Source organism: Gopherus flavomarginatus, chromosome 2 (genome assembly GCF_025201925.1).
Source record: "Gopherus flavomarginatus isolate rGopFla2 chromosome 2, rGopFla2.mat.asm, whole genome shotgun sequence".
NCBI lineage: Eukaryota > Metazoa > Chordata > Testudines > Testudinidae > Gopherus > Gopherus flavomarginatus.
In genome coordinates this window covers 298,890,500-298,918,447 of record NC_066618.1, presented here as the reverse complement: position 1 = coordinate 298,918,447, position 27,948 = coordinate 298,890,500, and the positions used below count along the sequence as shown (strand labels likewise).

General features: G+C 47.5%; 2 protein-coding genes across 5 annotated transcripts in view; one reads left to right on the top strand and one right to left on the bottom strand.

The window, feature by feature from the left end:
• NAPRT (nicotinate phosphoribosyltransferase) overlaps positions 1-9,444 on the top strand; it is a 105,583-nt gene extending 96,139 nt beyond the window's left edge. For both annotated transcript variants that reach the window (XM_050940949.1, XM_050940948.1), the window contains exon 14: positions 9,029-9,444. In XM_050940949.1, coding sequence (XP_050796906.1) covers positions 9,029-9,185 — 157 coding nt within the window. In that variant the 3' untranslated portion in view covers positions 9,186-9,444. The remainder of the gene's footprint in view (positions 1-9,028) is intronic.
• On the bottom strand, positions 10-27,904 carry LOC127045134 (ubiquitin carboxyl-terminal hydrolase CYLD-like). 3 transcript variants are annotated; one of them, XM_050940822.1, is made up of 15 exons: positions 27,827-27,904; positions 22,611-23,105; positions 21,792-22,073; positions 21,151-21,226; positions 19,074-19,282; positions 17,736-17,889; positions 16,318-16,453; positions 12,484-12,594; positions 8,228-8,319; positions 6,937-7,003; positions 5,642-5,774; positions 5,191-5,299; positions 4,839-4,957; positions 4,123-4,342; positions 10-3,552 (listed from the first exon to the last, which is right to left on the bottom strand). In XM_050940822.1, exons 2-15 carry the CDS (start codon positions 23,085-23,087, stop codon positions 3,368-3,370), a joined length of 2,370 nt encoding a protein of 789 aa, XP_050796779.1. In that variant the 5' UTR covers positions 23,088-23,105; positions 27,827-27,904; the 3' UTR covers positions 10-3,367. The 3 variants fall into 3 exon arrangements, with proteins under 3 accessions (XP_050796779.1, XP_050796781.1, XP_050796780.1); XM_050940824.1 differs by lacking the exon at positions 27,827-27,904 and adding an exon at positions 23,276-26,309; XM_050940823.1 differs by lacking the exon at positions 27,827-27,904 and adding an exon at positions 23,279-26,309.
• Between the last annotated feature and the right edge of the window lie 44 nt (positions 27,905-27,948).

Genomic DNA, 27,948 nt, shown 5'->3' with positions numbered 1-27,948 from the left:
ACCGCGTAGTCTCCTCCCCAAATCAGTTTAAGGCAAAGTTACAGAAACCACTAAAAAGAGACTTATGCATGAAACAAAGAACAGAAACAAATCTGTAGAATATACAGAGGTTTAAACAGTACAGAAAACATCAGCCAAGCAATATACTACAGAGGAAGCACTGAGAGAGGCTAATGCACATTATTCCTGTCTGACTTATCAAGCACCAGAGCAGTGACTGGGTTACTCCAAGTGAGGTCAATCTGATATCCGGAGTCTGGATTTTCCCAGCATTACAAACTAGTGACACACGTCACAAACAATGCAGCATCCATAGGCAAAAATGAGTGGCTTCCACTTGTTTTGGCATTAAGACCTCTAGCTTTAAGATACGGCATAGACTTACTGATGGACACTCCTAATGCACGATGAATGCAGGGAAATCAAACTGGATTTGTGCATCCCACTATTGTCCTGATCAGAGAAATTCATTTCAAAAGTGCTGAAAGCTGCTTTGGTATTTTTGCAGTATTGGGGGTGGGGGGAGGAAACAGTAGAAACCCTACAGAGCTCAGGGATGTGCCCTGAATCAGCTCTTTTAGAAAGCATGGCTTGCTCTGTCCCCTGTGCAGAAGCTATGTCATGTCAAGAAGGCAGCGCTTCTGACAATTAAAAAAAGGTGTCTTGTGCTTAGAAATATAAAAAGAGAAACAAATCATATAAATATCCGAAGTAAAAATCATCTGATAGTCACCATTTACACTGTAAAATCCCAGAAGAGCTAATTCACACCCTAAGAAACCACAGGATGGCTCCTTGAGACACAGAACCCCAGCCCATGCAATACCTGAGAAAAGAGGTCAGAGCTATAAAGAGACGTCATACGGAGAAAACCAACTTGGGCCTGAAGAGCTAATCATGGCTTTGAAAGAGAGCGGAGAAAGAGGTTTCTACTGCTCTATAGTAAACAGGGCATTAGTCATGGCAAGATCAGCAGGTCAGTTCGCATTAGAGAGCGGCAGAACCCAGCAACCAACACTTCAAGGAAGTTTGATCTTCCTGCCAGAGACATAATTGTAATGAGGAAGAAGGATAAAAGTGAGGAGGTGGGCTGGCTAAAGGAATCCCATTGCTGAGGGAGTCCTGTGGCCCAAAGCTCTCCTGACTTCCTCAGACAGAAGCACCGAATTAGCTGTGGTGGAGCTGGGAGTGACTGGAGGATCTTGAGGTTCATACAAGACCAGCTAAGAGGCAAGAGAAGCACAGGGCACCTGGAGAACAAGTACCTGATATGTTAAGTGAAACCAGCTATATGGGAGAAGATATGTGGGGCCGGGATCCGCTGGAGGCTTTCAAACCTCTTGTACTCCTGGAGCCCACGTGTCATACGACACTAAACTAATACTATTACTGTAACCTTAGAAACTGCAAAAGCTTCGCTCCCAGGCACAGTGCATACACAGGATCTAACATGGATTTAAACAGCAGGCGATGCTGAGAGGGGAAGAAAACCCACAAGTCCCAAGGAAATGGGAATTATAGGTGCCCAGCACCGGTCAGGATCAGCCCCCAAGGATGATGCTTTTGAGTCGAGAAGGGCATCAGCTGCACTCTGAGCTTTCTGGTTTCTGTGCGTGTTTGGAAAGCCAGCTAAGATAACAGCATTTGTTCTCGTTCTTCAGGCCTTTTGGCAAATCCAAGCTCATTATGTGGATAATTTTCCCGACAGCTGAAACCATATAGAACCAGAACACCATGTTTCAAACTGGCCTATTAACTCAACAGGCTGTTATAACACGGAACTGGTTAATAACAGAGTGGCCAAAGATGGGCTAAATGCAGCCAGTTATGCTATGCACCATGATTTCTCTCGTCTGTACTGGAAAGGGGCAGCCCATAGAGATGACACAATGCTCCAGCTTGACCCACACAGACAGGTCACTCAGATCAAGACTGTGTTACATGCTGTGAGTTGCTGCTGCCACACCCCATGTATAAAAGAGGACAGCTGCAATCCGCTACCTGTTCTACACCCATTCTGGACACCCGTCAGCTTCCTGACAAGTTGTCCATGTAGACTTTGGTTGGGTGACATTTGGGCAACCTGGTCCATAACTCTCCTAGGGCCTCCTACCAGCATTAGGAGAACAAAAACTTTGCAGCAGGTTCAGTACCAAATTTGCAAAGGTTAACTTCGCTGTTTTAAAATAGCTGAAGGCCAATAACTCCCCCTAGACATACCCTCCTCTTTAGTCCTGTTACGGGTGGAAAACCTGAACAGGTTCATTTTTAAAAAGCATTTTTTCTGGGAAGTTTGTTTGGTTATCGCTGTTCCACATGCGCCTCAAGAAACCAGAACAATGAGCTTTAAAATGATGAGCTACAGCAAGAAAGCCACACGCTCCGAGCAATCTCACAGCCTTTGGGGAAGGACATTCCTATGCTGGTTTTGGCTGTATCTGCCCCAGTTTTGTTCTTAAAATTATATTTTTGTTCAAAGTGCGGCTTGAAACAGTGAGACAAAGCTGCAAGTCTTGAGCCAAATGTCATGTCTAAAAAGAGGGGACTTCCAACTTCCAGAAAGTGCTACTGATGTTAAGCAGAGTGTCAGAGAAATTAGTGCTGAACAGGGCGAGTAAAGGAACACAAGGGAGTTCTAAATAAGGGAGTGCACATCTGCGTCCAGGGAACGGGGAGGTTCAGAACGGCCCATTACTGGGACCCCAGGATCATAGTCACATACCCCAGAATTTAGTGAAGATCTACGCAAAATTCCCTTCCTGAGAGGTTTGATTCCTGACCATCTAGAAGGCGCTTTTGCATTTACATTCAGGAAGCTGATGAGCTGAGATGTCACCCAGAAGTCTAGTGCAGTTCTCTTGTGCTGTGTTGAAAACTGGAGAGTCACAGCCCATGCCTTGACTTGGGCTTCTTGATTCCTGAGCTGTGGGGAATAGTTAATTGAGAGAAAGAAAGGCTGGAGGGGTTCCGGTGAGCCCAGAGCCGTAGAGAGGGTCTGGAGAAGGAAGGATGGAAATCTGGGGTGTGGACAGGGGAATGGGATGAAGGTGAAGTTCTCTTACTCAGGATATGTAAAAAAGTGTAAACTGGTTCTGAGTCTCGATTTGCAGAAGGTCCAAACTGTCCCTCGGCTAATGCCGGCCACAGGCTTTCCACCACCGAATGCTGCTCTTATCAATAGTCTGACACTCAATTTTGGAAGGGTTAAGCAGAGGCAAAGCTGAAAAGGTCACTTGACCTGGACTCTGGCTGGGTTTTCTCAATTAGCAGCTGCAGGTAGCTACTGTCTGGTTTGAACAAGCCCCCATTTCCAGTGTCTCATGGCTCTGCACGGGAGCAGCAGGGTCTCTCCCAGCCCAGGCTGGGGTCATTTGTAAAGTGCCATCTTCTTGCTCTGGTACATGTACATGTACGCGTCACAGAAGAGGCGTTTGGCCACGCCTTCCATGTCCCGGGGCTGCTCCATAGCCAGCGCTGCCACTGGCAACTGCAAGTACTTGGCAACTTCAGGGCACAGCGTTACGATGGGAATGTTGAAGCCATTCTCATCACCTGAATATGAGAGAGAGGGGGGGAGGGTGAGCCCAAATCTCAGTTCCCAAGGGACAAGTGTCTACAGCACAAAGGAACATTAGAGCAAGTGGCACTATCTGGGCCCCAGTCGGCAGGGTCAGCAGAGAGGCCAAGGACTGACCCGGCCACAACTGAGCTGTCTTTGCACCCCTAGAAAAAGTCCCTCCAGCTGAGGTTTGAAGCACTGGTGCGCAGTAGAGGCGGCAGCCTGCCTGGCCACTACCTGTTCTACAGTTACACAGAGGCTGTCAGTCCCCAGAGCTGTCAAGCCTGCACCATTCACCAACGTTAAACTCCCTGTAAAACGCTACTTTCATTTGCAAGGCCTCGTAGGGAGTAGTTTTACATATTACTGAAGAAGTGACACCTTTCCATGCTTCCCAGTAGACGGACCCAATGGAGTTCAGACACACAGGCCTCCTGTTTTACATTACAGATCTGTGGAGAAATTACTCATGACAGCTGTGCCCTGGGACTGCAATTCCTGAACAGGGTCATCCGGGTGCAAAGGGCCGACCAGCCTCCCCTCCGAGCAGAGCCCCTCCTCACCGTGCCTGTCAGCCATGCTGTCGAAGAACAGCCAGTTCTCTTTCTCCGGCCCGTACTTCACAAAGGAGACATAGTGACTGGTCTCTATGCAGAGCACTGCAAAGAGCTCCATCCTCTCCCGTGGGATTCGGGGGCTGTCCATGTGGCTCCTGCTCTGAAACTCCTCAGGGACATGCAGTTTTGTGGGCCTGTGTGCTTTGCGCTGGTAGTGAGAATGAGCCTGGGGACAGACAATAGGGGGCGCTGGTGGGTCAACAGGGTTATGGCAACTTTATATACACCTACCCTAAGGGAAAGAGTTGGTGTCTGAGGACAGGCTGGCATTCGGTCACCAATTTGTTCTGCAGTCACCTGCTTTCCAATCAATTCCTCAGCTGGGTCTTTCCCACGTGCCAAGAGACTGCTTGGATGGGGACCTCTAAGGAGAAGTGAGGGTGCTGCCGGAAGTGGAAAGGCTCTCCCCTCAGAGCCTGCCCAGAATCAGGGCCCCAGCGTGGTAAAGCACATGGGGTCCCTATGGATGAGGGGCCATGTATGTGCAAGTTCATGGTCCTGCAGCAACTACCCTGAGTGGCTGATCCAGTCAGCAGTGCTGGTCTGCTCAGGGAAGAGCCTCCCACCTGACTGGCTGCAGGGAACGCAAGGGAAGGCAGAGGTTTCGGTTGTGATCTGCCTCCTGGGAGATCAGTAAACACACGGAGGGGGAAACTGGATACCTGTCTGCAGCAGGACTTGCAGTACTGCTTCATCCCCGTAACTGCAAACATCTTGTCTTTGAAGCACTCGGAACACTCCTCGGTGGCTACGTCCCCGCACACAAAACACTCCCGGGGACCTGCAGCGGGAACACAAATGTCAGCAGTGGTTGTATGACAGGGAGTCAGTATGCTCTGGCCCCTGCGCCTGCCATGCAGGTCCCGTTCTGTGAGGAAGAATCACATCACGGTCCTGCCCTTACCGTACTGCTTACACCCGAGCTAGGCCAGCCTCGCCACCTGGATCCAAACGAGCACATGTGCGCTAACGCGGGCAAGACAGGCCCAGAATCCCCAGTGCCCAGGAACTTACTGTCGAGCAGCAGGTCAGTGATGTCCAGCTCCAGGGAGGGAATGATTTTGCTGAACATTTTATATTCCTTCCCGAACCGTGGCATTTGGATAATGAAACAAGAGGGGATCTGGGAGAAAAAAAGTAAGTCAGCAAACATGGGGAGACAATGCCTTGCCCCACCTGCATAACCCCCTCTTGGACCTGCTCCCCAACCCAGCAGCTGGATGACACCTTCTCCACTCAGGTTCTCCACAGCCCACTACCTGTGAAGTGTCTATACTCCCTTTCATTTCCTCCACTGCACCCCTCCGGTTCTGGCGGTGTGCTGGGGGGCTCTGCTGCATAAAGCCCCTCGCCAGCCTTGCTATGGAGATGGGGAGTAAAACGTTCTAACAAGCAGTCGTGTGCATGGGGCAGGGAACGAAGGCAGACGCGAAAGACAGAGGAGGAAAAGGGTAGCTGCACTCACCTCCACTAGCTTGAGATTGGAAGACAGAAAGGAATGTTCCACTAGCTGTTGCACGTTTGGCACGACCAGCCCCTCTTGCTTGTCTATGAATATCTGGTAACAGTAACACTCTTGCTCCTTTTGGCCTCCAGACCTGGGAGCAACGTTCCAGAGTCAGGGCACTGGGGCTTCCTCTCTGCACTATCTATGTACCCGGGGTGCCCTGGACAACGGCGCTCTCACAGGACACAGCCTTTGAGTTCTAGGACAGCCTCCAACCCTGGCACTAAGGGGCTCCCAGCTCTAGCTTTCAAAAACATGAAGCATTTATCATCCAGAAACACCCAACAAACGTGATGGGTGACGGATACCGACCAATATTATTCTCACTCGCATTTTGCTCCTCTGCGATGGGTGGGCCAGACACATGTTTTTTCCCCTTTAATTTAAAAATGAAGACACACTGATTTTCTTGTAAGTCAGCTGTTTTACAGTGCGACCAGAAGATTCCTAGATCTGAGTTATAAGGTGCCAGTTTTGTGATCCAGCAGCATGGAAACCTGCAAAGCAAAGCTTGCTGCATTCCCAAGGCAACTTATACATGAAAGATCCTCCAGGATCCTTGTGCTCCCCTGAAGCAGCATAGAAAGGATTCCCTGGCAGGAGGGTTAGAGTGAAGCGAGACAGGCTTCTTTGTATCCACTGCTTTTCTGAGTAGCTCCACAATACAAGCCACTGCACATTCCTCCACGGGGAACTCACAAAGCTGGCAACCCAGGTCTAAACTCTTGAACAATGCAGCTATTTTTGGGAGTCCTCACACTAAGTGAATCTCCTCTGGGACTAAATTCAGTGGATTCCCTGTTTGGGAGCTCTAGGCTCTCTGCAAATTTGGCAGTCCGGAAACACCAGACTCTTCAGAGGTATCTGCTATACTACTCCACAGCCAATCTATCGAAGACTTGGAAGACAAGCCCTGTGTTTCTCATGCCACCATTGACCCTATCCAGGGATTACTCTATGCATCTGATCACTCCCTGAAGGTGGCACATCTGGGAATGATGTATAAGTATCATCTTCCAGGTACAGTCCTTCCTGGAATATGACCACAATGTGATGGGCAGGGGTGATCACAACGTGATTCAGGGGCACAGCAGAGAATATTTGGGCACAAACTTTTGCATCTCCTTCATGAACAAGGGAAATTCACCGATCCAGTCCAGTCAGGCCTTATCTAACAAACCAAGTCACCTCCTTCCCTCCCCAGTCTCAAACGTGTGCAGCATCAATAAGATCACAGAGAGATGTCAACTTACTGCAGTTTCAGTAGTGGCTCTATTCCCAGGATATGATGCATGATGAGATTGAGAAACTCCTCGGGGTCTGAAAGTTGAGGGAAATCACAGATCAGGCCAAGCCAACACACTTCCCTGTCCCACCTCCTCCAGGAAGGAAACAGCACCGTCAGCTATGGGCTGGTGTTCCTGACACTGAGCTGCTTCTCTCTCACCGCAGGTATGGCGCTGGCCTGATTAGGAGCTGAAAACACTTGGTTAGTTTCATAGTTTGAAAGTTCTATGGTCAGCGTCAACGCAGAGAGATAGGGGAGCAGGAGAGGACAGAAGCCTGGTAAAAGGGCACATTTCTCTTAACTCCTTCACTGCTGAATGATTTCTTTGCTATAGTGAGAGAAAAATCACATTCATGCATCACAGGTACATTTACTCCATTCATCTGCATTCAAACAGCCTGGGGAGAAAGATCTTGATTAATATTTACTGCCACCACCAAATTCATTAACAGACACCGAAAGCAGGGGCAGTGCTGGAAACTGGAGGAACAAAGAGCAAAAATCTGGGGTGTCTCTGGCCAAGATACAAGAAAATATCAAACAGATGAAACAAAAATGCTGTTCAGTAAATGAAGACATGAGAGCAGAAGATGGAATGTAACTTCTACTTTTTAATATTTACACAGCCATGACGACAGCATCTGGGTATTTCAATAATCCTTTGGCATTCTGCAGCTCCTTTCATCTAAAGATCTTAAAGCACTTTACAAATACTATCTCCGAGGCAAGGCAGAGACAGAAGGCTGTCTACTTCTGGACGGGAAGGTGATAACTGTTCAAACATGCATAACAACTAACAACAACAAATGCAGAAGAAGAATCTCTATCCGACTGAATCTGCAGAGGAATTTAGATGAGCAAAATGTAATGAGGAGATGTGGAATCTGGCAAAAACAACATGGTTAATGCCCCTAGTAGGGCCTACAGAGTTTAACTGCGACTGCAAATACAAACTAGTGGGGGGTCAGATAGAAACCCCCCTTGGGCAAATTCTGCTTTGGTGGTGGTTTCTTCTGAGCAATAGGCCAGCAGCAAGGGACCTAGCAATTCCAATCTTTCCATCATACTTGGGGAACCTTCCTGCATGGCCAAACCTAAGCTGACACGTCTGAGGAATTCTCCAGGTAGCAGGACATTTATTTAAAAACAAACGTTCTGAGGGCAGACAGGAAACAAGCTTGCGGGGTTGCCTGACTGGAAAAGGGGAAGATAAGACAGACCACTCTGATGTAAGACATCTGCAGAGAGCACATTACCTTTCTCAGACGTGGCAAAGCTCGAACACTGGCCCTTCTCCGTCAACTGCTGCCTTAGCTGCATCACGCTATTAGCATGAACAAAGCCATTCCTGGGAACGAGGGGAAGCTGGGGATGAGTTCTCTGTGCATCGGCAAACTTACATCTCAGGGGCAGAAAATACAGCAGGTGAAGCATGGAGCCCGCCTGCCAAAATCCAAGTCAAGATGCACCCTCCCAAAAGGCAAGAAGTCAGCGCCAGAGGCTGGACCACAAGCAGCACTGAACAAAACACTCCTGCCCCATAAGCATTGGGGGAGGGAAGGGGTGGGCCAAATATCTTGGATGAAGGCCAGCCGATACTCACTACCCTCCACAAGGCCCTGTTTCAGTCACCAGCCTTACAGGCTGGTGGTGCACCGGTAACCCTTTGGAGCCATTCAGTATTTCTATGAGCCAGCTGTTTAAGCAACATGGACTACTTGCTCCCTGGAGACTTTGCTCCCTTATCAGCATCACTCCCAGCCCTGGGAGCAAGAAATCAGGACGACAGATTAAATCCAAGTTCTTCATGTGACAGTGCAGGGGGCCCAGCCTTTAATTGTACATTTCTTCCCCTCTCCCACAACAACACCTCGACTGAGACCTCTGAACCCCAGGGATCCCTTCTTTAACCGTCTCATCTTCAACCATGAGTCATGACAGCCTCCCTTCTGGCCCAGGAGAGCAGGATGTGGCTTGTCACCACCACTCCCAAGTTCTCTGTTAACTATCTGTTTATGACAAGGGGTCAAGGGTTAATGTCTCTTTTACCTGTAAAGGGTTAACAAACAGGGAACCAAACACATGACCAGGGGACCAATCAGGAGACAAAATACTTTCAAATCTCGGTGGAGGGAAGCCTTTGTTTGTGTTTTTTGGGTTTTGCTTTGTTCTCTCTGGGCTCTGAGAGTGACCACATGTACCTACAGGCTCTAGAATCTTCTATTCCAATTTAGTAAGTACAAAAGGTAGAAAGGCGGTTTAGTCTTTTTGATTGTTTTGCTTTATTTGCAAATGTGTATCTGGCTGGTAGGGGGTCTAATGTGTATTTGGCTAAAAGTATTTTAAATTGTATTTCTGCTGGAGAAGGCTGTTTCTCCAATTTTTATAAGCTGACAGACCCTGTAATATTCCATCTTGAATTTACAGTGATTTTCTTTATTCTTTTTTCTTTTATTAAAAGTTTTGCTTTTAAGACCTGTCTGATTTTTCCCCTTGTTGAGGCTCAAGGGAACTGAGTCTGTACTTAACTGGGAAGGAGAAGGGAGGGGGAGAGAAAGGGGGAGGAACCCACCTGATTTCTCTGTGTTGTGATTCAAGGAGTTTGAATCATGGTGATCTCCTAGTGTACACAGGGCGGGAAAGATCTAGGAGGAAGAAAGGAGAAGGGGGAATCCCTTTGGTTAGATTCACGGAGCTTGAATCTGTATCTCTCTCCAGGAGCCCAGGGAGGGAACACCTGGAGGGGAGGAGGGGGAAGGGAAATGGTTTATTCCCCTTTGTTGTGAGACTCAAGGAATTTGGGTCTTGGAGGTCCCCAGGGAAGGTTTTGGGGGAGATCAGAGTCTATCAGGCGCTCTACTCTAAGTCCTGATTGGTGGCAGCACTACAGGATCTAAGCTGGTAATTAAGCTTAGGGGAATTCATGCTAGTACCCATATTTTGGACGCTAAACCATTTTTGAGGATTTCAATAACTCGGTCCTGGGATAGGGGTTGTTATAAAATGGGATGGGTGGGGTTCTGTGGCCTGCCTTGTGCAGGAGGTCAGACTAGATGATCAGATTGGTCCCTTCTGACCTATGAGTCTATGAGTCTATAATTGGGAATTATACTATGACATGAAAAAACTTTTAATACAAGAAAAAAAGAATAAAGAAAATCACTGTAAATTCAAGATGGATTATTACAGTGTCTGTCAGCTTCTAAAAATTGGAGAAACAGCCTTCTCCAGCAGAAATACAATTTAAAATACTTTTAGCCAAATACACATTAGACCCCTACCAGCCAGATACACATTTGCAAATAAAGCAAAACAATCAAAAAGACTAAACCGCATTTCTACCTTTTGTACTTACTAAATTGGAATAGAAGATTAGAGAGCCTGTAGGTACATGTGGTCACTCTCAGAGCCCAGAGAGAACAAAGCAAAACCCAAAAACCACAAACAAAGGCTTCCCTCCACCAAGATTTGAAAGTATCTTGTCTCCTGATTGGTTGACTGGTCATGTGTTTGGTTCCCTGTTTGTTAACCCTTTACACGTAAAAGAGACATTAACCCTTAACTATCTGTTTATGACACCCCTCCAGAAGGCCACAGGCAGCCTTCTCCTGCCTGGGTCTTTGCAGCAGCATTTAGCAAAGGAAATCCACAATCTCAGCATTTGCTGGGTTAATGAGAGTGGGAAAGAAGAGCAGAAAAACTTTAGAGTTGGCCAAGAGACATGAATCTCTAGGATACTTCTTGTCTCAGAAGGCATCTGAACTACGGCTGTCAAGCGCTTAAAAAAATTAATCGCAATTAATCATGCTGTTAAAAAATAACAAATACCATATATTTACATATTTTTGAATGTTTTCTACATTTTTAAATATATTGATTTCAGTTACAACACAGAATACAAAATGTACAGTACTCACTTTACATTTATTTATTACAAATATTTTGTAAAAAAGACTATTATTTTTCAATTCACCTCATACAAGTACAGTAGTACAATCTCTTTATTATGAAAGTGCAACTTACAAATGTAGAATTGTATTGTTACATAACTGTACTCAGAAACAAAACAATGTAAAACTTTAGAGCCTACAAGTCCACTCAGTCTTACTTCTTGTTCAGCCAGTCACTCAGACAAACAAATTTGTTTACATTTTCAGAAATAATGCTGCCCACTTCTTATGTCACCTGAAAGTGAGAAGAGGCATTCACATGGCACTGTTGTAGCCGGCATTGCAAGATATTTACATGTCAGATGCGCTAAAGATTCATATGTGTCTTCATGCTTTAACCTCCATTTCAGAGGACATGTGTCCATGCTGATGATGGTAATAGTCCAAAGCAGTCCCAATCAACGCATGTTCATTTTCATCATCTGAGTCATATGCCACCAGCAAAAGGTTGATTTTCTTTTTTAGTGGTTCAGGTTCTGTATCATCAGTGTTGCTCTTTTAAGACTTCCGAAAGTATGCTCCACACCTCGTCCCCCTCAGATTTTGGAAGGCCCTTCAAATTCTTAAACCTTGGGTCAAATGCTGTAGCTATCTTTAGAAATTTCTTTGGTACCTTCTTTACATTTTGTCAGATCTGCTGTGAAAGTGTTCTTAAAATGAACAACGTGCTGGGTCATAATCCAAGACTGCTATAATATGAAATATATGGCAGAATGTGGATTAAGCAGAGCAGGAGACATATAATTCTTCCCCAAGGAGTTCAATCACAAATTTAACTAACATATATATATATTTTTTTAAACAAGTGTTATCAGCATGGAATTATGTCCTCTGGAATGTTGGCTGAAGCATGAAAGAGCCTATGAATGTTTAGCATATCCACACGTGAATATCTTGCAACACTGCCTACAAAAGCACCATGTGAACACCTGTTCTAACTTTCAGATAAAACGGTAAATAAGAAGTTGGCAGCATTATCTCCATAAATGTAAACAAACTTGTTTGTCTGAGCAACTGGCTGAACAAGAAGTAGGACTGAGTGGACTTGCAGACTCTAAAGTTTTACATTGTTTTGTTTTTGAGTGCAGTTATGTAACCAAACCAAAAAAACCCTACATTTTTAAGTTGCACTTTCACGGTAAAGAGATTGCACTACAGTACCTGCATGAGGTAAACTGAAAAATACTATCATCATTTTTGCAGTGCAAATATTTGTAATAAAAATAATACTATAAAGTGAGCACTGTCCACTTTATATTCTGCATTGTAATTGAAATCAATATATTTGAAAACGCAGAAAAACATCCAAAGGTATTTAATAAATTTAAATTGGTGTTCTATTGTTTAACAGTGCGATTAAAACTGCAATTAATTTTTTTAGTCATGATTAATTTTTTGAATTGCGATTCATTTTTTGAGTTAATCATGGGAGTTAATTGCAGTTAATTGACAGCCCTAATCTGAACTGTGAGAGACCCAATTCCGGGGAAGGAGGTGATAGCAGCATGGAGATTACAGAAGAGAGACTTGCTGCTTCCAGTAGTCCTATGTACAGTACTCACCGTCGGAGGGGATTCACAATCTCATCCCGGAGGATCTTCTGGACGTGCCCGTCGGGTGGGAGGGAGGGCTTGAAGAGCATGGAGTCCAACACAGAGGTACAGGAGAAGAGGCTGGGAAGAGAGAGTGGTTGGTAACAGTGGAATCAGGTAATAACACAGTGGCTTTTGTTTTAAATGATACACAACAGAGAGATGGACAGATTTAAGGGCGAAAGAGAGAGATTTATAGTGTCACAGATGCCAAGACCAGAAGAGACTAGTGAAATCATCTTGTCTGACCTCCTCTATAGTAAGGCTCAGCAGAATTTTATTTGTCAAAATTATAAAGAAATAAAAATTAAAAAATAAAAATAAATATTGATTTTTATCAACTTGAATTTTCAGTTGGAAGAAATAATGTGGGGGTGGGGGGGTCAGACAATTATTTAGTGACAGTAGATGTTGAGATTCAAGACGTTAAACCTAAAGTTAAAGTTGTAACCATTAAAACACAAATTATCAACATCATATGGCAAAACACACACAGTAGGCATCCTTAAATCAAACTCTAAGAAGTTCTCAAGCGCATTTGACCTATTTTCCCTATCAGTAAATTTCAATGACCATCAATGGAAATATCTTTTTGTTGGGGTGTGCGGTGAAATGGACGTTTATACCAAAATTAATCGATAAATATCTAGTCCTTCCAAGCCCATCACAACACAAGTCACAGAACTTCCCAAAAACAATTCCTACAGAGATCATTAAAAAAAACCAAAAAAATCCCCAGCCAATCTTGTTTTACAATTTGCCAGTGATGGAGACTCCACTACAACCCTTGGAATACTGTTCCAATAGAGTAGCTAATTACCCTCACTGTTAAAAATGTACGCCTCTGATTTGTCTAGTTTCTACTTCCAGCCATTGGTTTCATGTTAGACCTTTCTCTGCTGGACTGAAGATCTCTTTACCAAGTACAGATGTCCCCTGGGTTACGCAAACCCGACTTATGCAAATCCGCACATACAGAAAAAGTTCCATATGCTAGAAATAGGAGGTTTTTGGGGTTTTTTTTGCGTGTAATGGTCAGGTATATGTTTCCAACTTACGCAAAATTCGAGTTAGGCAAGGCGTTCCACAATGGAATGCTTGCGTAAGTCGGGAAGCATCTGTATTTGTTCCTCATGTGTGTACTTACAGACTGTAATCAAGTCACTCCTTACCATTCTCTTTATTAAGCTACATAGATTGAGCTCCATCAATTTAACATTATAGGGTATACTTTCTAATCCTTTAATCATTCTCATGACTCTTCTCTCTAAACCATCTCCAATTTATCAACATCCTTCTTGAGCTGTGGATACCAGAACCAGATCAGTATTCCAGTGCTGGTTGCACCAGTGCTAAATTCAGAGGTAAAATAACCTCTCTGCTCCTACTCGAGATTCCCCTGTTTATGCATCCAAGGATCTCAGCCTGTTTGGCCACAGCATTGCACTGGGAGCTCACATTTGGCTGATTATTTGCCATAACCCCGGAATCTTTTTCAGAGTCACTGCTTCCCAGAGTCCTCCATCCTGTAAATACGGCCTACATTCTTTGTTTTTAGATGTACAGATTTACATTTAGCCATATTAAAATGATTACTGTTTGCTTGTGCCCAAGTATACCAAACAATGTAGTTCGCTCAATATCAATGACTGTTCCTTTTCATTATTTACCACACCCCCAATTTTTGTGTCATCTGCAAACTTTATCAATGATGATTTTGTATTTTCTTCCAGGTCATTGATAAAAAAGTTAAATTACCGTAAGGCCAAGAACTGATCTCCGCAGGATCTCAATAGAAATCCCCACATGATGATGATTCCCCTTTTACAAACACATTTTGAGACCTATCAGTTAGCAGGATTTTAATCCACTGAATGTGTGCCATTTTAATTTTACATCATTCAAGTTTTTTTAAATCAAAATGCCTTGCAATACCAATTCAAAGGCCTTAGAAAAGTGTGTTACATCAAGACTATTAACTTTTTCAAACCAACTTTTAATCCCACCTAAAAACAAACAAACAAAAAAACAAGTTAGTTTGACAGCATCTATTTTCTATAAACACATATTGATTGACATTACTTATGCTAGCCTCCTTTAATTCTTTAAAAGCAGCAAAGAATCCTGTGGCACCTTATAGACTAACAGACATTTTGGAGCCTGAGCTTTCGTGGGTGAATACCCACTTCGTCGGATGCATGTGAATTCTTTGTGAATTGAGTCCTGTATCAGCTGCTCCATTATCTTGCCTGGGATCAATGTCTGATTGAGAGGCCTATAATTACCTGGGTGATCCCGTTACCCTTTTAAAACACTGGCACATTATCTTTCTTTTAGTCTTCTGGAACTTCCCCAGTGTTCCAATACTTATTGAAAATCAACATTAAGAATCCAGCAAGCTCCCCAGCCAGCTCTTTTAAAACTCTTGGATCCAAGTTCTCTGGATCCGTTGATTTTTAAAAGTCCAACTTCCATTGCTGCTGTTTAACATCTTCCCAAGATACTAGTGGAATGGAAAGAGTGTCATCATCATCATTATATTACTGTGTCATCTGTTTTTTCCTCAATACAAAGGAAAACATTTATTGAACACTTCTGGCTTTTTTAGTATTGATAATTCTACTATTTCCAGCTAGTAATGGACCAATATAATTGTTAGGATTCTTTTCGTTCCTAACATATTTAAAAAACTCCTTAACTCTTGCTGGCCATAAATTTCTCTTTGTGTCCTTTTACACAGCCTTTTTCCTCAATTGTGGCTTTTTCAATACCTAGTAAACTGTTCTTCAACAACTGTCAATTATCATTCACATCTTTCTGATTAAATTTTTCCTCCTGGCTGATGTGACTCATAATTGTTTTCAGCTTTGTGAAATTTGTCCTTTCAGAGCACCAAACATATACACCACAACCTCAATATAAAGCCACCCGATACAACACAAATTTGGATATAACACGGTAAAGCAGTGCTCCGGGGGAGGGAGGGAGGGACTGCGCACTCCAGTTGATCAAAGCAAGTTCAATATAACAGTTTCACCTACAACGCGGTAAGATTTTTTTGGCTCCCAAGGACAGTGTTATATCGAGGTAGAGGTGTATATTACTGGCCTGAACTTTATTCCGCTTGGACATTATAAATGCGATCAAGTCATGATCACGTTGTACCTAAGCTACTATTAATTTTTAGATGTAAGGAATGGAAAGAGAGAATGCGTGAAAGTGGGCAGAGTAAAATGAGAAAGTTTTCCATCAATTGTGGATGAGTGAAATCCTGTGGCTTGACTAATTTAGGAACATTTGGAGCTAGGCAAAGTGAGATAATCAAATCTCATTCTTCAGGACTGAAACTGACTGCTTCTGGGGGTCACCAAGGGATTTTTTCCCCCCACATACAGCATTATACCATCAGCTAGGCGCATTACTAGAGGTTTCTCTTAAGTATCAGTTTCTAGCCATTACCAGAGATGACATACTAGACTTGTGAGGACCAGTAATATAACCTAATGTGGCAATCTATGATTTTTCGTTACACACAAATGGTGTGTGCTTAGCATCTAAGAACTTTCTCCTTCAGGTTACTGGGGGTTAGGACCTGTCATTTCTAGGCTGCATCTCTATATTAAAGAGCAACTCCATTCTACTCTACTTTGTGCAAATTACGCGTCATCCCTGTGCTCCTGGTGAACTGCCTGGTTTGGCGCTCAGTAAGGACCATCAGCCCTGGATGACGGTCCTCACTTAACAGAGGGAGATGGTCAAGAGAGGCCATTCTGCATGAGGATGAAGGAGAGTAGTGCCTCCTACCTGAAAAGGGCAGCATCCATGTAGCAGGAGTTGCAGTGGCCTTGAATCCCTCTCATGCGCCCCTGTAAAACACGCACAGCTGTGCCATTCCTGAGAGGAGGAAAATTAGCCAGAACCTTAGGACTATCCATCCTACCTGCAACAGAAATAACAGAAACTGCCTTTAGCATCCCCTTGCCCTCAGGACAGCTTTGCCCTCCTGTTCCTTTCCTGTGGGGCTAGTCCACCTACAAAGGCCACAACCCACTATTTGTTCTGTACTGTACCCACTCCTGCATTTAGACCGTAACCTCTCTGGGATAGGGACTTGATTGCTTGGCACACTTACCCACTATAATCTGCTGCAAGAACAGAGACCCATAACCTCAGCATGAGAGGGAACCTCTGGGCAATCTGCTGACCACTCGTTCAGCTGCTAGACTTTTTAGCCACCACACATTCCCTGCCATCCACACCACTGATACTATCCTCATTGTCATGTCAGCGAGCGAATGTAAGCTTGAGATAATGGGATTTCTGTGGAAAGCAGTCCTAGAAAATGCTTCTGCACTGGAAGTGTCCAACAACAAGCTGGAAGGATTCTCAGGGCTGCTGCTGTAATGTCCATTCAGCACATTCCTGTCAGCTTGGCTTTGGTATGGATTAGTCGGCCTAACCATACTAGGGGTGGGAAGGAGTGCTTCTCTAGCTCAGTAAAGCAGCAAAGATGCAGATGATGTGTGATCTGTACTTCACTGCTCTTTAAGTCTGCTGTGCCTCCATGCGTATAGAGGAGCTGCAGGAGGCTCAGGAGCATTTATTCTGTGGGGACCACAGCTCTGTCCCAAAGATCTACACCCTCCACTCCATGCCAATGTGGTCATACTACCATTCCAGGTGGCCCATAACTATTCCATTTCAGCACAAATAACTTCCTGAAGGGCAGATACAGCATGTGATGCAAGTGGTAAGGGGATATTAGAGCAGCAGGATCTTAAGTGCTTTAGGTTGACAACAACCCTGTGTAGTTGGTAAGTATCAGCCCCATTTTACAGAAGGGAAAAGTTAGGCAACAGAGAATTTAAGTGACATGCCAAGGTCACAGCAAGTCAGTGGCAAATGTCAGAATAGAACCGAGTCATCCCCTGCCTCTTGAAAATGAGAAAATGGATGAAGGGAGAGATGAGCAAGAGGACATAAGAACAAAAATTAGTCGCAGAGTCAGTTCGAATGGGGACAGGCGGGGGAGTACAAAGAGTAGTAGATTTAGTTGTGCTAGGCTACATCAGGGCTATTCTCTGGGAACGGAGGGGGGCACCTTGGACTCTCAGAATTATAATTTTACACAAAATGCTGTCCTCAACACAGAGACTAACAAAGACAACCCACATATGACCCTCCTATCCTAGCTGGAGCCATTAGCTTCTAAGGGAACTCACTGCAAGTGCTGGGGTCCAGGAGGCCACTGCTCACAAACTGGAAGCGTATGTCGGGCTGGCATGACTGAAGCTTAACAAAGAGGCCACGCTTCGGGGGGCAGTGGAAGTAGCGTGTGCCTAGCCATTCGCCATCTGTGACCCCCTTCTCTTCATCCTGTGAAAAGGACAGAAATCCATCCACAAGCAGTTTCAGGCCAGGCTTTCAAGGAATGAGTTAGATCAGTGGTTTTCAACCTGTGGTCCGCTGATCCCTGGGGGTTCGCAGAAGGTTGTCATTACCACAGAACAGTGGTTTTCAACCCTGGTCCGCGGACCCCTGGAGGTCCACAGACTATGTTTAGAATTTCCAAAGGGATCTGCACCTCCATTTGACATTTTTTAGGGGGTCTGCATATGAAAAAAGGTTGGGGGAGGGATAGCTCAGTGGTTTGAGCACTGGCCTGCTAAACCCAGGGTTGTGAGCTCAATCCCTGAGGGGGCCATTTAGGGATTGGGGCAAAAATCTGTCTGGGGATTAGTCCTGCTTTACTAGATACCTCCTGAGGTCCCTTCCGACTCTGATATTCTATGAAAGCCCCTACGTTAGACTAAGCAGTGCTTGTGAGAACAGCTGTGGAAAAAGAGTAACAGCAACAATTTCGCCACAAGGGGGCCCAATCATCTGAAATGCTACATGTGACCAAACACACTAGTAAACAAACCACACTGTCAGAGTTGCACACATCTGATGGCTGCTCTAGGGCTGATGTTAGGATGGGATTTCATGACCTGACAACTACATACAACTTTATACTTATTTTGACCTATTTTTTTTATTTGGTTTAGTTACATTTTAGACCAGTGAATCCCTATTGTCAGCACAGAATGAAATTCATGAATCCAAATCCCAACAGCAGCAGCAGCTGTTGTCCAAGGATCTCAAAGCACTTCACAAATAACTGATGAAGCCTCACAACACCTCTGCAGGCAGGTGAGAATGAGCCCATTTTACAGATGGGGAAAAAGACAGACAGGAGACTCGACCAAGCTCACACAGTGAGTCAATAGCAGGGCTAGGAACGGAACTCAGGAGTCCTTGCTCCCAGGTCCATGCTCTCACCAATGTACTACTCTCCCTCCACTAAGGAAAGTCTGCATACCAGTATCTGCATTCTCCCATCCATGATTCCAGCAAGAGAGGCCAGCTTAATCTACCCTGACTCTTTAATTAAGCGGTATGAAACGTTAGCACCCTAACCTAGGGCATGCTGTGAAACAGACATGCTCATGACCCCCAAAAGACATGCCAGTTCTGACCTTAGTGCCCTCAGAGAACAGAAACATTATTTTGCTACTTACTAATTCAACTCCTGCCATTTTGGGCTCAATACTGGGCAGGTACCCCAACCAGCGGATGATTCCAGAGACTGGATTCCCCTTGCCTAAGGTGATCTGTACCATGGAGTTCACATCCAGGGACTGTTTTTCACTTTCCAATTCCTCCCCGCTTCCGCTTCTCTCTCGCTTCAGTTGTCTCTGAGATCCCGGGGCCATGTCTGGCTCAAATACTGAAAATTCACAATACACATAATAAAGCCTGGACAGGAACTGGGGTGGAAAGTCTATCTTTGTTGATTAGACTAAGTGGTCACCAAATATTTTGCAGCATTGTTTTCCTAATAACAATACAACCTAGCGTTTCTGTGCTTCTCAGAAGTGGATCTATGGCAGAGGTGGGCAAACTGCGGCCCACAGGATCCTCCTGCCCGGCACCTGAGCTCCTGCCCTGGGAAGCTCACCCCCAGCCCCTCCCCTGCTGTCCCCCCTGCCCTGTAGCCTCAGCTCGCCCTGCCCCTGGCCCAATGCTCTGGGCTGCGGGGCGGTGAGCTCCTGGGGCAGTGCCACTGCAGAACCTGGTCTGACGTGGTGCTCCATGCTGCACAGTGCTGGGGCTGGCTCCAGACACCGGTGCTCCAGACAGCGCGGTAAGGGGGCAGGGGAGTTGACAGAGGGCAGGGGAATTCAGGGTGGTGGTCAGAGGGAAGGGAACGGGGGGTTGAATGGGGGCAGCAGTACCAGTGGGCAGTCAGGAAAGAGAGGGGGGGTTGGATGGGGCAGCAGGGGTTCCGGGGGCTATCAGGGGATAGGGAATGGGGGGGGGGGGGTTGGATGGGGTAGGAGTCCCAGGGGTGGCCATCAGGGGTCTGGGGGGGTGAATGGGGGGTGTGCCAGGGGGCAAGAAGCCGGGGGGGCAGATAGGGGGTTGGGGCCGGCCCTCCATACAATTTTGGAAACTGGATGCAGCCCTCAGGCCAAAAAGTTTGCCTGCCCCGACCTATGAGTAGGAGGCTAAGAAGAACTGAAAGGATACAGAAGAACTGGAAGAGGTTCAGAGAAGGGCAATGGAACAGCTTCCACACAAATAGAGACTGAAAAGATCATGGCTGTTCAGCTGAGAAGAGAGGCCTAAGGTGGGAGATATTCGAGGTCTATAAAATCATGAATGGAGAGGAGACGATGACTGGAGGAGTGTTATTTATCCTTTCCAACAGCACAAAAACCAGGGGTCACCAGACGAAATTAATAGGAAGCAGGTTTAATACAAACAAGAGGAAGGACTTTTTCAGACAACATACAATGAACCTGTGAACTCACTGCCACAGGATGCTATGATGGTCAACAGTAAAACTGGGTTCAAAAAAAAGAATCAGATGAGTTAATGGAGGATAGGTCCATCAATGGCTATTAGCCAAGATAGTGCGTGGGGCTACACTACACCTCTACCAGAAGCCGGGACGGGAAGATGGGGGGGCTCTCCCCATAATTGCCCTGTTCTGTATAATCCCCCTTAAACTCTGGTACTGTGTGCCCTTTCAGACAGGGTACTGGGCTAGATGGACCACTGGTCTGACCCAGTGTGGCCGTTCCTATGAGAGTTAGGAAACTCGGGGACTGATTCTCAGTCAAGCTAAGGCCCTTTTATACTGCTCTGGAGAATTCACCGCTTCCTTTCGGTAGTTTGTTCTAATGGTTAATCCCCTCACTGTTAATAATCCGTGTCCTATTTCTCATTTGATTTTGTCTGGCTTTAACTTCCAGACATTAGTTCTTGTTCTTTCTCCAACAGACAAAGAGCCCTTTAGTGCCCTGTATTTTCTCCCCAGGAAGGTATTTATACACTGTAATCAGGTCGCCTCTCAGTCTTCTTTTCAATAAGCTAAATATATGAAGCTCTCGAAGTCTCTCACTGTTGGGCATTTCCTCCAGCCCTCAAATCATCCTTTTAAGAACGTAACAAACTCCTCCATCACATTTTAGCCTCGTCAGCCACACGGCAGAGAATGAGGTGAAAGAAGGTGGGGCGTGGGAGGGACAGCAAATCCCATTCCACTGGGTTTTGAGCAGGTGGAGTGGCTGTATTTGTGTGCTGCTTTACCTGGGGAGAGCAGCCCTTCCTTCACAACAGAGTCCATAGGGATATCTCTGAAAACATCTGTTGGGCCTTCTTCTTCCTGTAAGAGACAATGCAATAGAGCAGTGGGTCTCAAACTTTTGTACTGGTGACCCCTTTCACATAGCAAGCCTCTGAGTGTGACCTCCCTCCCCCTTATAAATTAAAAACACTTTTTTATACATTTAACACTATTTAAAATGCTGGAGGCAAGCAGGGTTTGGGGTGGAAGCTGACAGCTCTTGACCCCTCCATGTAATAATCTTGTGACCCCCTGAGGGGTCCCAACCCCTGCAATTAGGGTGACCAGATGTCCTGATTTTATAGAGACTGTCCTGATTTTTGGGTCTTTTTCTTATATAGGCTCCTATTACCCCCCTCATCCCGTCCTGATTTTTCACACCTGCTATCTGGTCACCCTAACTGCAACAGAGGATTATGCCAGCTAAATGGTCTGCAAGTGGTGGGATAAGATGAGGAAAGTTTCCCACAGGAAACAATGGTTTTGTTTGCCCTACACAAAGACTTCACTCTGTGTGCGGGAACCGATTTTGCACATTGATAAGGCTCCTACCACAAGGCAGGCTGCAAGATAACAACGAGAAATGAAGGCAAGCTCCTCTTACCGGGCAAACTTTAACAAACCACTGAGTTCCCTCCTTGTACACGTCCATAGCTATGCCTTGTCTGAAGATGTCATCCAGGTAGAAGCCAATTGTGTCCCCGGCTTTTACAGGAACAACCTCATCCACATCCGGTTTGGGCTCCTCTCTCGCTGGGTCACTGCCCAGCGCTGGGATAAACTGGATTTTGTTAAGCGGCAGAAAGAGTCCACAGTTCTGCTTACACTTGAAATACTCAGAGCCGTTATAGGTGCCATCACTGTGGCCTTTGCCTTCACCATCACCCTGAAGAACCAGCAGAAAGGCACATTATATTCTGGGCAGGGACAAGTCAGAGAGAAGCCACCTGACCCTTGGCACAGCAACATGACCCCATGTCAGAAATGAGATACCCACCCAACCCAATAAGAACAACAGAGCTGTTATACTGGATCAGAATACAGACCCACCCCAATTTTACAATGAGGAAACTGAGTCAGAAAGAGACAGAGAAGCTCGCGTCACACAGGGAGTCTGGAACAGAGCCAGGAACAGAAACCAGGAGTTCTGATCCCAGGCACGCTGCTGTTACCAGTGGAAACCAGGGCCTTGCTATTAGGATAAAAAGGCTAAATGTTCAGTGAGGTATGATTAGAACTAGCACTTCCAGGGCAACAAGATTTGTTTTCCTGGAACAAGGGGTTTGATAATAAGATGTGTCAGGGAGGCAATGCAAGTTCACTCCCCTTAGCCAGACCCCTTTCCATTGGGCTGAGACACTGGGCCTATATACAGTTAACTAGGGGTGGGGGGGAAGCACCTCCCTCTCCCGAATCACCTTACCTGTAACTCCACCCCAAAGTAGGATGGACAGAGTGGGGAGGACAAAGGGCTCTTGCTGATCTTCCCAATATAGCGGATGGTACCAGTGAACAGATGTTGGCTGAGATCCACTGTCACCTGTTGGCCCACTGTAGCCTTCACTGCTACTTCAAGGCTACAGCGGTCCAGGAAACAGTTCAGGCGCTCACTGAGGTTGTTGATGGCCAGAAGGAAAACAGCTTCCTCCTCATTCACAGGTTGAAGAATTTCTGCCTCAACAGTGGCTATGGAATGGTCATCCAGCATGGTGACCCTCATGCAGCGAGTGGAAGTCGTGCCACAGGCGATACTGCGCAGATACAGCCTCTCTTTGAGGAAGCACATGCTCCCGGAGGGAAAGAGCTTGCTGCCATAGGCAAAATCATCTGTCAAGATGTAATAAACGTTTCCATCCCCTTGTGAAGGCAGAGGGCTGCCTGGTACAACTGCTGTAGTCATCTTTGCTTCCACTCCGTCCTGAGAAGTTAGAGAATCACAACAGGAAAGCACAGAGCATGTGATTATTATTGTGTTTTATGGTAGCACTCATATGTGCTAGCTGCTTTTCACACACACAAGCAGAGACTGTGCCTGCCTTGAGGAGATCACAGACTAAGTGGAAGCAGGCATCAAGAAAAGGAAACAACTACCTGGATTTTCTATACAATATCCATACAGGCAGTCTAGCCAGGGTAAGAGTCTTGCAGATGAGTTCAGGGAAGTGAAAACTCGCTGGGGGGGTTGGGGGAACTGTGGAAGAAGGTGATTGTTGGAGAGACTGACATATAGGCAGACTAGAGTGAACACGTTGGAGGAGTCAGGACAGGGGAGGGGAGGCTACGCAAAGTAGAAAGGGGCAGAGCTATACAGAACCTGGAAGGTGACCAGGTATCGGGTTCGTCTTCAAAAGGGTTAAAAATCATCATTCGTAGTGTGGCAAATCTAGACATTAATGCCCTGGCTGAAAACCCCACAGAGCCACAAGTAACCAGGGAGGAAGGGCTGAGGGATTCTGTGCAACAGCCCCGGTCAATATCCAAAACATCTGGCTACTAGACAATGCTCCTATGGTGCTGATGGCAGCCAGGACACCGGAACAGGTATTATATCTAATGAACAATCCATGCCTGGTGAGACAGTTGTACTGCCAGATCCTGCCCAAGCCTGCCAGTGTGGTTAACCTTGCCATTAAATATAGGAAGCCAATGAACACTGTACAGGTAACCAGGGCTGGCCACCAAAGGTCTCATCCAAGACTGGGAGCACTCTCTCTCTCTCTCTAGGTGGTAACACAGAGGCATTCACCCAAATATTCTATGTAAATACACTTCCAAAGCAGTCTGGTATCATTATAGTCACAGCGATGCTTTGTGGGTGTATGAGGTGCCCCGAGTCTGTGATGCATGTAGTCTTAGTCAGGGACTCTGCATTTTAAAAATCTGGAGACCAATCACCTTGTTACATTAACAAGAAAAATCACAGGTCACATACAAAGGTACTTTCTTTTATTTCAAATTAACACAACACCGAAATCTCACCGAGTTTTATAACCTGGCTAAAGGGACACCAACATGAAATCCAGCCAGACTTAAAAAGTGAAGTAAAAGCAGTTTCTGGTGCTGCACTTGCCAATTCTCCCTGACTAACGATAGTTTTATAACAGTTTTTTTTTTTTAAATTCTCTCTCCATGGGGAAAATAGTAAGTCTGACTGTATAGCAGGGGTCAGCAACCTTTCAGAAGTGCTGTGCCGAGTCTTCATTTATTCACTCTAATTTAAGGTTTAGTGTGCCAGTAAAACATTTTAACGTTTTTTAAGGTCTCTTTCTATAAGTCTTTAATATATAACTAAACTATTGTTGTACATAAAGTAAATAAGGTTTTTAAAATGTTTAAGAAGCTTCATTTAAAATTCAATTAAAATGCAGAGCCCCCCAGACCAGCGGCCAGGACCCGGGCAGAGTAAGTGCCAATGAAAATCAGCTCATGTGTGTTACAGGTTGCCAACCCCCGCTGTATGTTATGTGCTGTTGAATGCACAAAACAAAACTGAAAATAAAACATTTCTTCCTTCTAATCTCTTTCGGTTATAGGACCCTTACGTGTTACTTGTATTTATACTGGTAAAAACACATTCAGGCAGAGGTGCGATTTTTAAGTTTGGCTCCTTAAATAGTGCTGTCATTGTAGGGTGAAAACCCTACACACATTTAGAAACAGCATTTAACTGCCTGGGTTAGTAACAATATACCAGATTCTTAATACTGAAATGACTGTTAAGACTGAGGCAAGACCTTTCCACTGGTGCAGCTCACAGCTACTTCAATAGGGCTCCAAGTGGGCACACAGCAGAGCCCCTTGCAGGGTCAAGACCTTACTTGGCACCATTGCTGGCTGTTTGCTGTGGGCACGCCGTATACTTTGGACCGTCAAACTACACGGGATGATCTCATGTTTGCTCCTAGTTTGTATCACTCCCCAGCTCTTTTTGGAGTATTTGGATGCTGACACAGGCAGCTGGAGGTTCCCATTTAAATACAGGATTTTCCAACTCCTTGTTGATTAGGTTTGGTAAATTCGGGGGCTTCCTTAAAACCAAACCCTTGCGGCTGGGCTTCAGCTACCTGACCTTTCGCTTCTGCAGCACAGAGCACTGGGGGGTCAGAAGGGGTAACCCTAGTGCACTTGGAATGGGGTCCAGTGGCAGTTGGGGGATTCTCTCTGGGGGGGTGTTCTGGGGGTGTCCCTACAGGGTGAGTGGGAGTTCCCTGAGGGGTAAGGGCTGCACCACAGGCTGGGACTGTCTCTGTTGGAGTCACAAATGGGGGGGAGAGGGTGTCCTTGAGTGGAGGGAGTGGGAAGATGACTGTAGGGGGGTTGGGGATCCCAGGGGGTGGGGTGCTCATGGGAAAAAGGGGAGGGGCCCCAGGTAGGGGTGTGCCAGAGGGGAGGCAGTGGGATGATGACCCTGGGGGGGGGGTCATAGAATATCAGGGTTAGAAGGGACCTCAGGAGATCATCTAGTCCATCCCCCTGCTCAAAGCAGGACCAACCCCAACTAAATCACCCCAGCCAGGGCTTTGTCAAGCCTGACCTTAAAAACCTCTAAGGAAGGAGATTCCACCACCTCCCTAGGGAACCCATTCCAGTACTTCACCACCCTCCTAGTTCTGTCATCAGGTACCACTGAGAACAGTCTAGATCCATCCTCTTTGGAACCCCCTTTCAGGTAGCTGAAACCAGCTATCAAATCCCCCCTCATTCTTCTCTTCTACAGACTAAACAATCCCACTTCCCTCAGCCTCTCCTCATAAGTCATGTGCTCCAGCCCCCTAATCATTTTTGTTACCCTCCGCTGGACTCTTTCCAATTTTTCCACATCCTTCTTGTAGTGTGGGCCCCAAAACTGGACACAGTACTCCAGATGAGGCCTCACCAATGTCGAATAGAGGGGAATGATCACATCCTTCGATCTGCTGGCAATGCCCCTACTTATACAGCCCAAAATGCTGTTAGTCTTCTTAGCAACAAGGGCACACTGTTAACTCGTATCCAGCTTCTCATTCACCGTAACCCCATGGTCCTTTTCTGCAGAACTGCTGCCTAGCCATTCACAGTCCCTAGTCCGCAGCAGTGCTGGGATTCTTCCTCCCTAAGTGCAGGACTCTGCACTTGTCCTTGTTGAACCTCATCAGGTTTCTTTTGGCCTCTAATTCGTTTATGTCCCTCTGTATCCTATCCCTACCCGCCAGTGTATCTACCACTTCTCCAAGTTTAGTGTCACCCGCAAACTTGCTAAGGGTGCAGGCCACGCCATCCTCCAAATCATTAATGAAGATATTGAACAAAACCGGCCCCAGGACCGACCCTTGGGGCACTCCACTTGAAACCGGCCACCAACTAGACTTGGAGCCATTGATCACTACCCGTTGAGCCCAATGATCTAGCCAGCTTTCTATCCACCTTATAGTCCATTCATCCAGCCCAGACTTCTTTAACTTGCTGGGCAGGTGGGGTGCCCATGGGAAGGAGGAGAGGGGCCCCAGCTGGGGATGTCCCGGAGGGATGGGGTGGGAAGATGACCCTGGGGGGAGGGGTGCCCATGGGAAAGAGGAGAGGGGCCCCAGGCGAGGATGTCCCAGAGAGGAGAGGGTGAGAAGATCACCCTAGGGGAAGGGGATCCCAGGGGAAGGGGGGCCTGTGGGAAGCGGGGGAGGGACCCCAGGCAGGGGTGTCCCAGAAGGGAGGCTGGGGGGAGGGGGTCCCGGGAGGGAAGGGCGAGGTGCCACAGGTGGGGCTGTCTCGGGGGGGAGAGGGTGCCGGGGAGAGGATCCCGGGGGAAGGGGCACCAGGCGGGGCTGTCTCCCAGGGGAGGGGCGAGGGGCCACAGGTGGGGCTGTCCCAGAAGGGAGGCTAGGGGGAGGGGATACCAGGGGGAGGGACAGCAGGCAGGGCTGTCTTGAGGAGGGGGAAGGGGTGCCAGCGGGAGGGGCCCCAGGCGGGGGTGTCCCAGAGGGGATGCCGGGGGGAGCGGCGAGGGGCCACAGGCAGGGGTGTCCCAGAGGGGGGAGGGGCCCCAGGCGGGGGGGGCCCAGAGGGGGAAGGGGGTCCCGGGGGAGGGGCCCCAGGCGGGGGGGGCCCAGAGGGGGAAGGGGCCCCAAGTGGGGGGGGGTCCTGGAGGGGGGATCCCAGAGGGGGGAGGGGGTCCCGGAGGGGGGTCGGGTCCCGGAGGGGGGAGGGGCCCCAGGCGGGGGGGGGCCCAGAGGGGGCAGGGGGTCCTGGGGGAGGGGCCCCAGGCGGGGGGCCCCAGGCCGGGGGGGGGTCCCGGGGGAGGGGCCCCAGGCCGGGGGGGATCCCAGAGGTGGGAGTGGGTCCCAGGGGGAGGGGCCCCAGGCCGGGGGGGTCCCGGGGGGGAGGGGTCCCGGGGGGGGCCCAGGCCGGGGGGGTCCCGGAGAGGGGAGGGGCCCCAGGCCGGGGGGTCCCAGGGGGAGGGGCCCCAGGCCGGGGGGGTCCCGGAGGGGGGAGGGGGTCCCGGAGGGGGGGGCCCAGGCGGGGGGTCCCGGGGGAGGGGCCCCGGGGGGGACTAGGGAGGGGCCGCTGGGGGGACTAGGGAGGGGCCGCTGGGGGCGGCGCTTCCCGCTCGAGACGGGGACCCCGGGGCTGGGCCCGGCCCGGCCGGAACCCGCCGCCGCCTCTCACCTCCCGCGCCCGGGCGCCGGGGCCCTTCGCGGAGCGAGCCGGGGCCTCCCGCAGCCGAGGCGCTTCCCTGTCGGTGGCGGCACCATAGAGTCCGGGGAGGAGCGGGACAGAGCGGCCGCCGC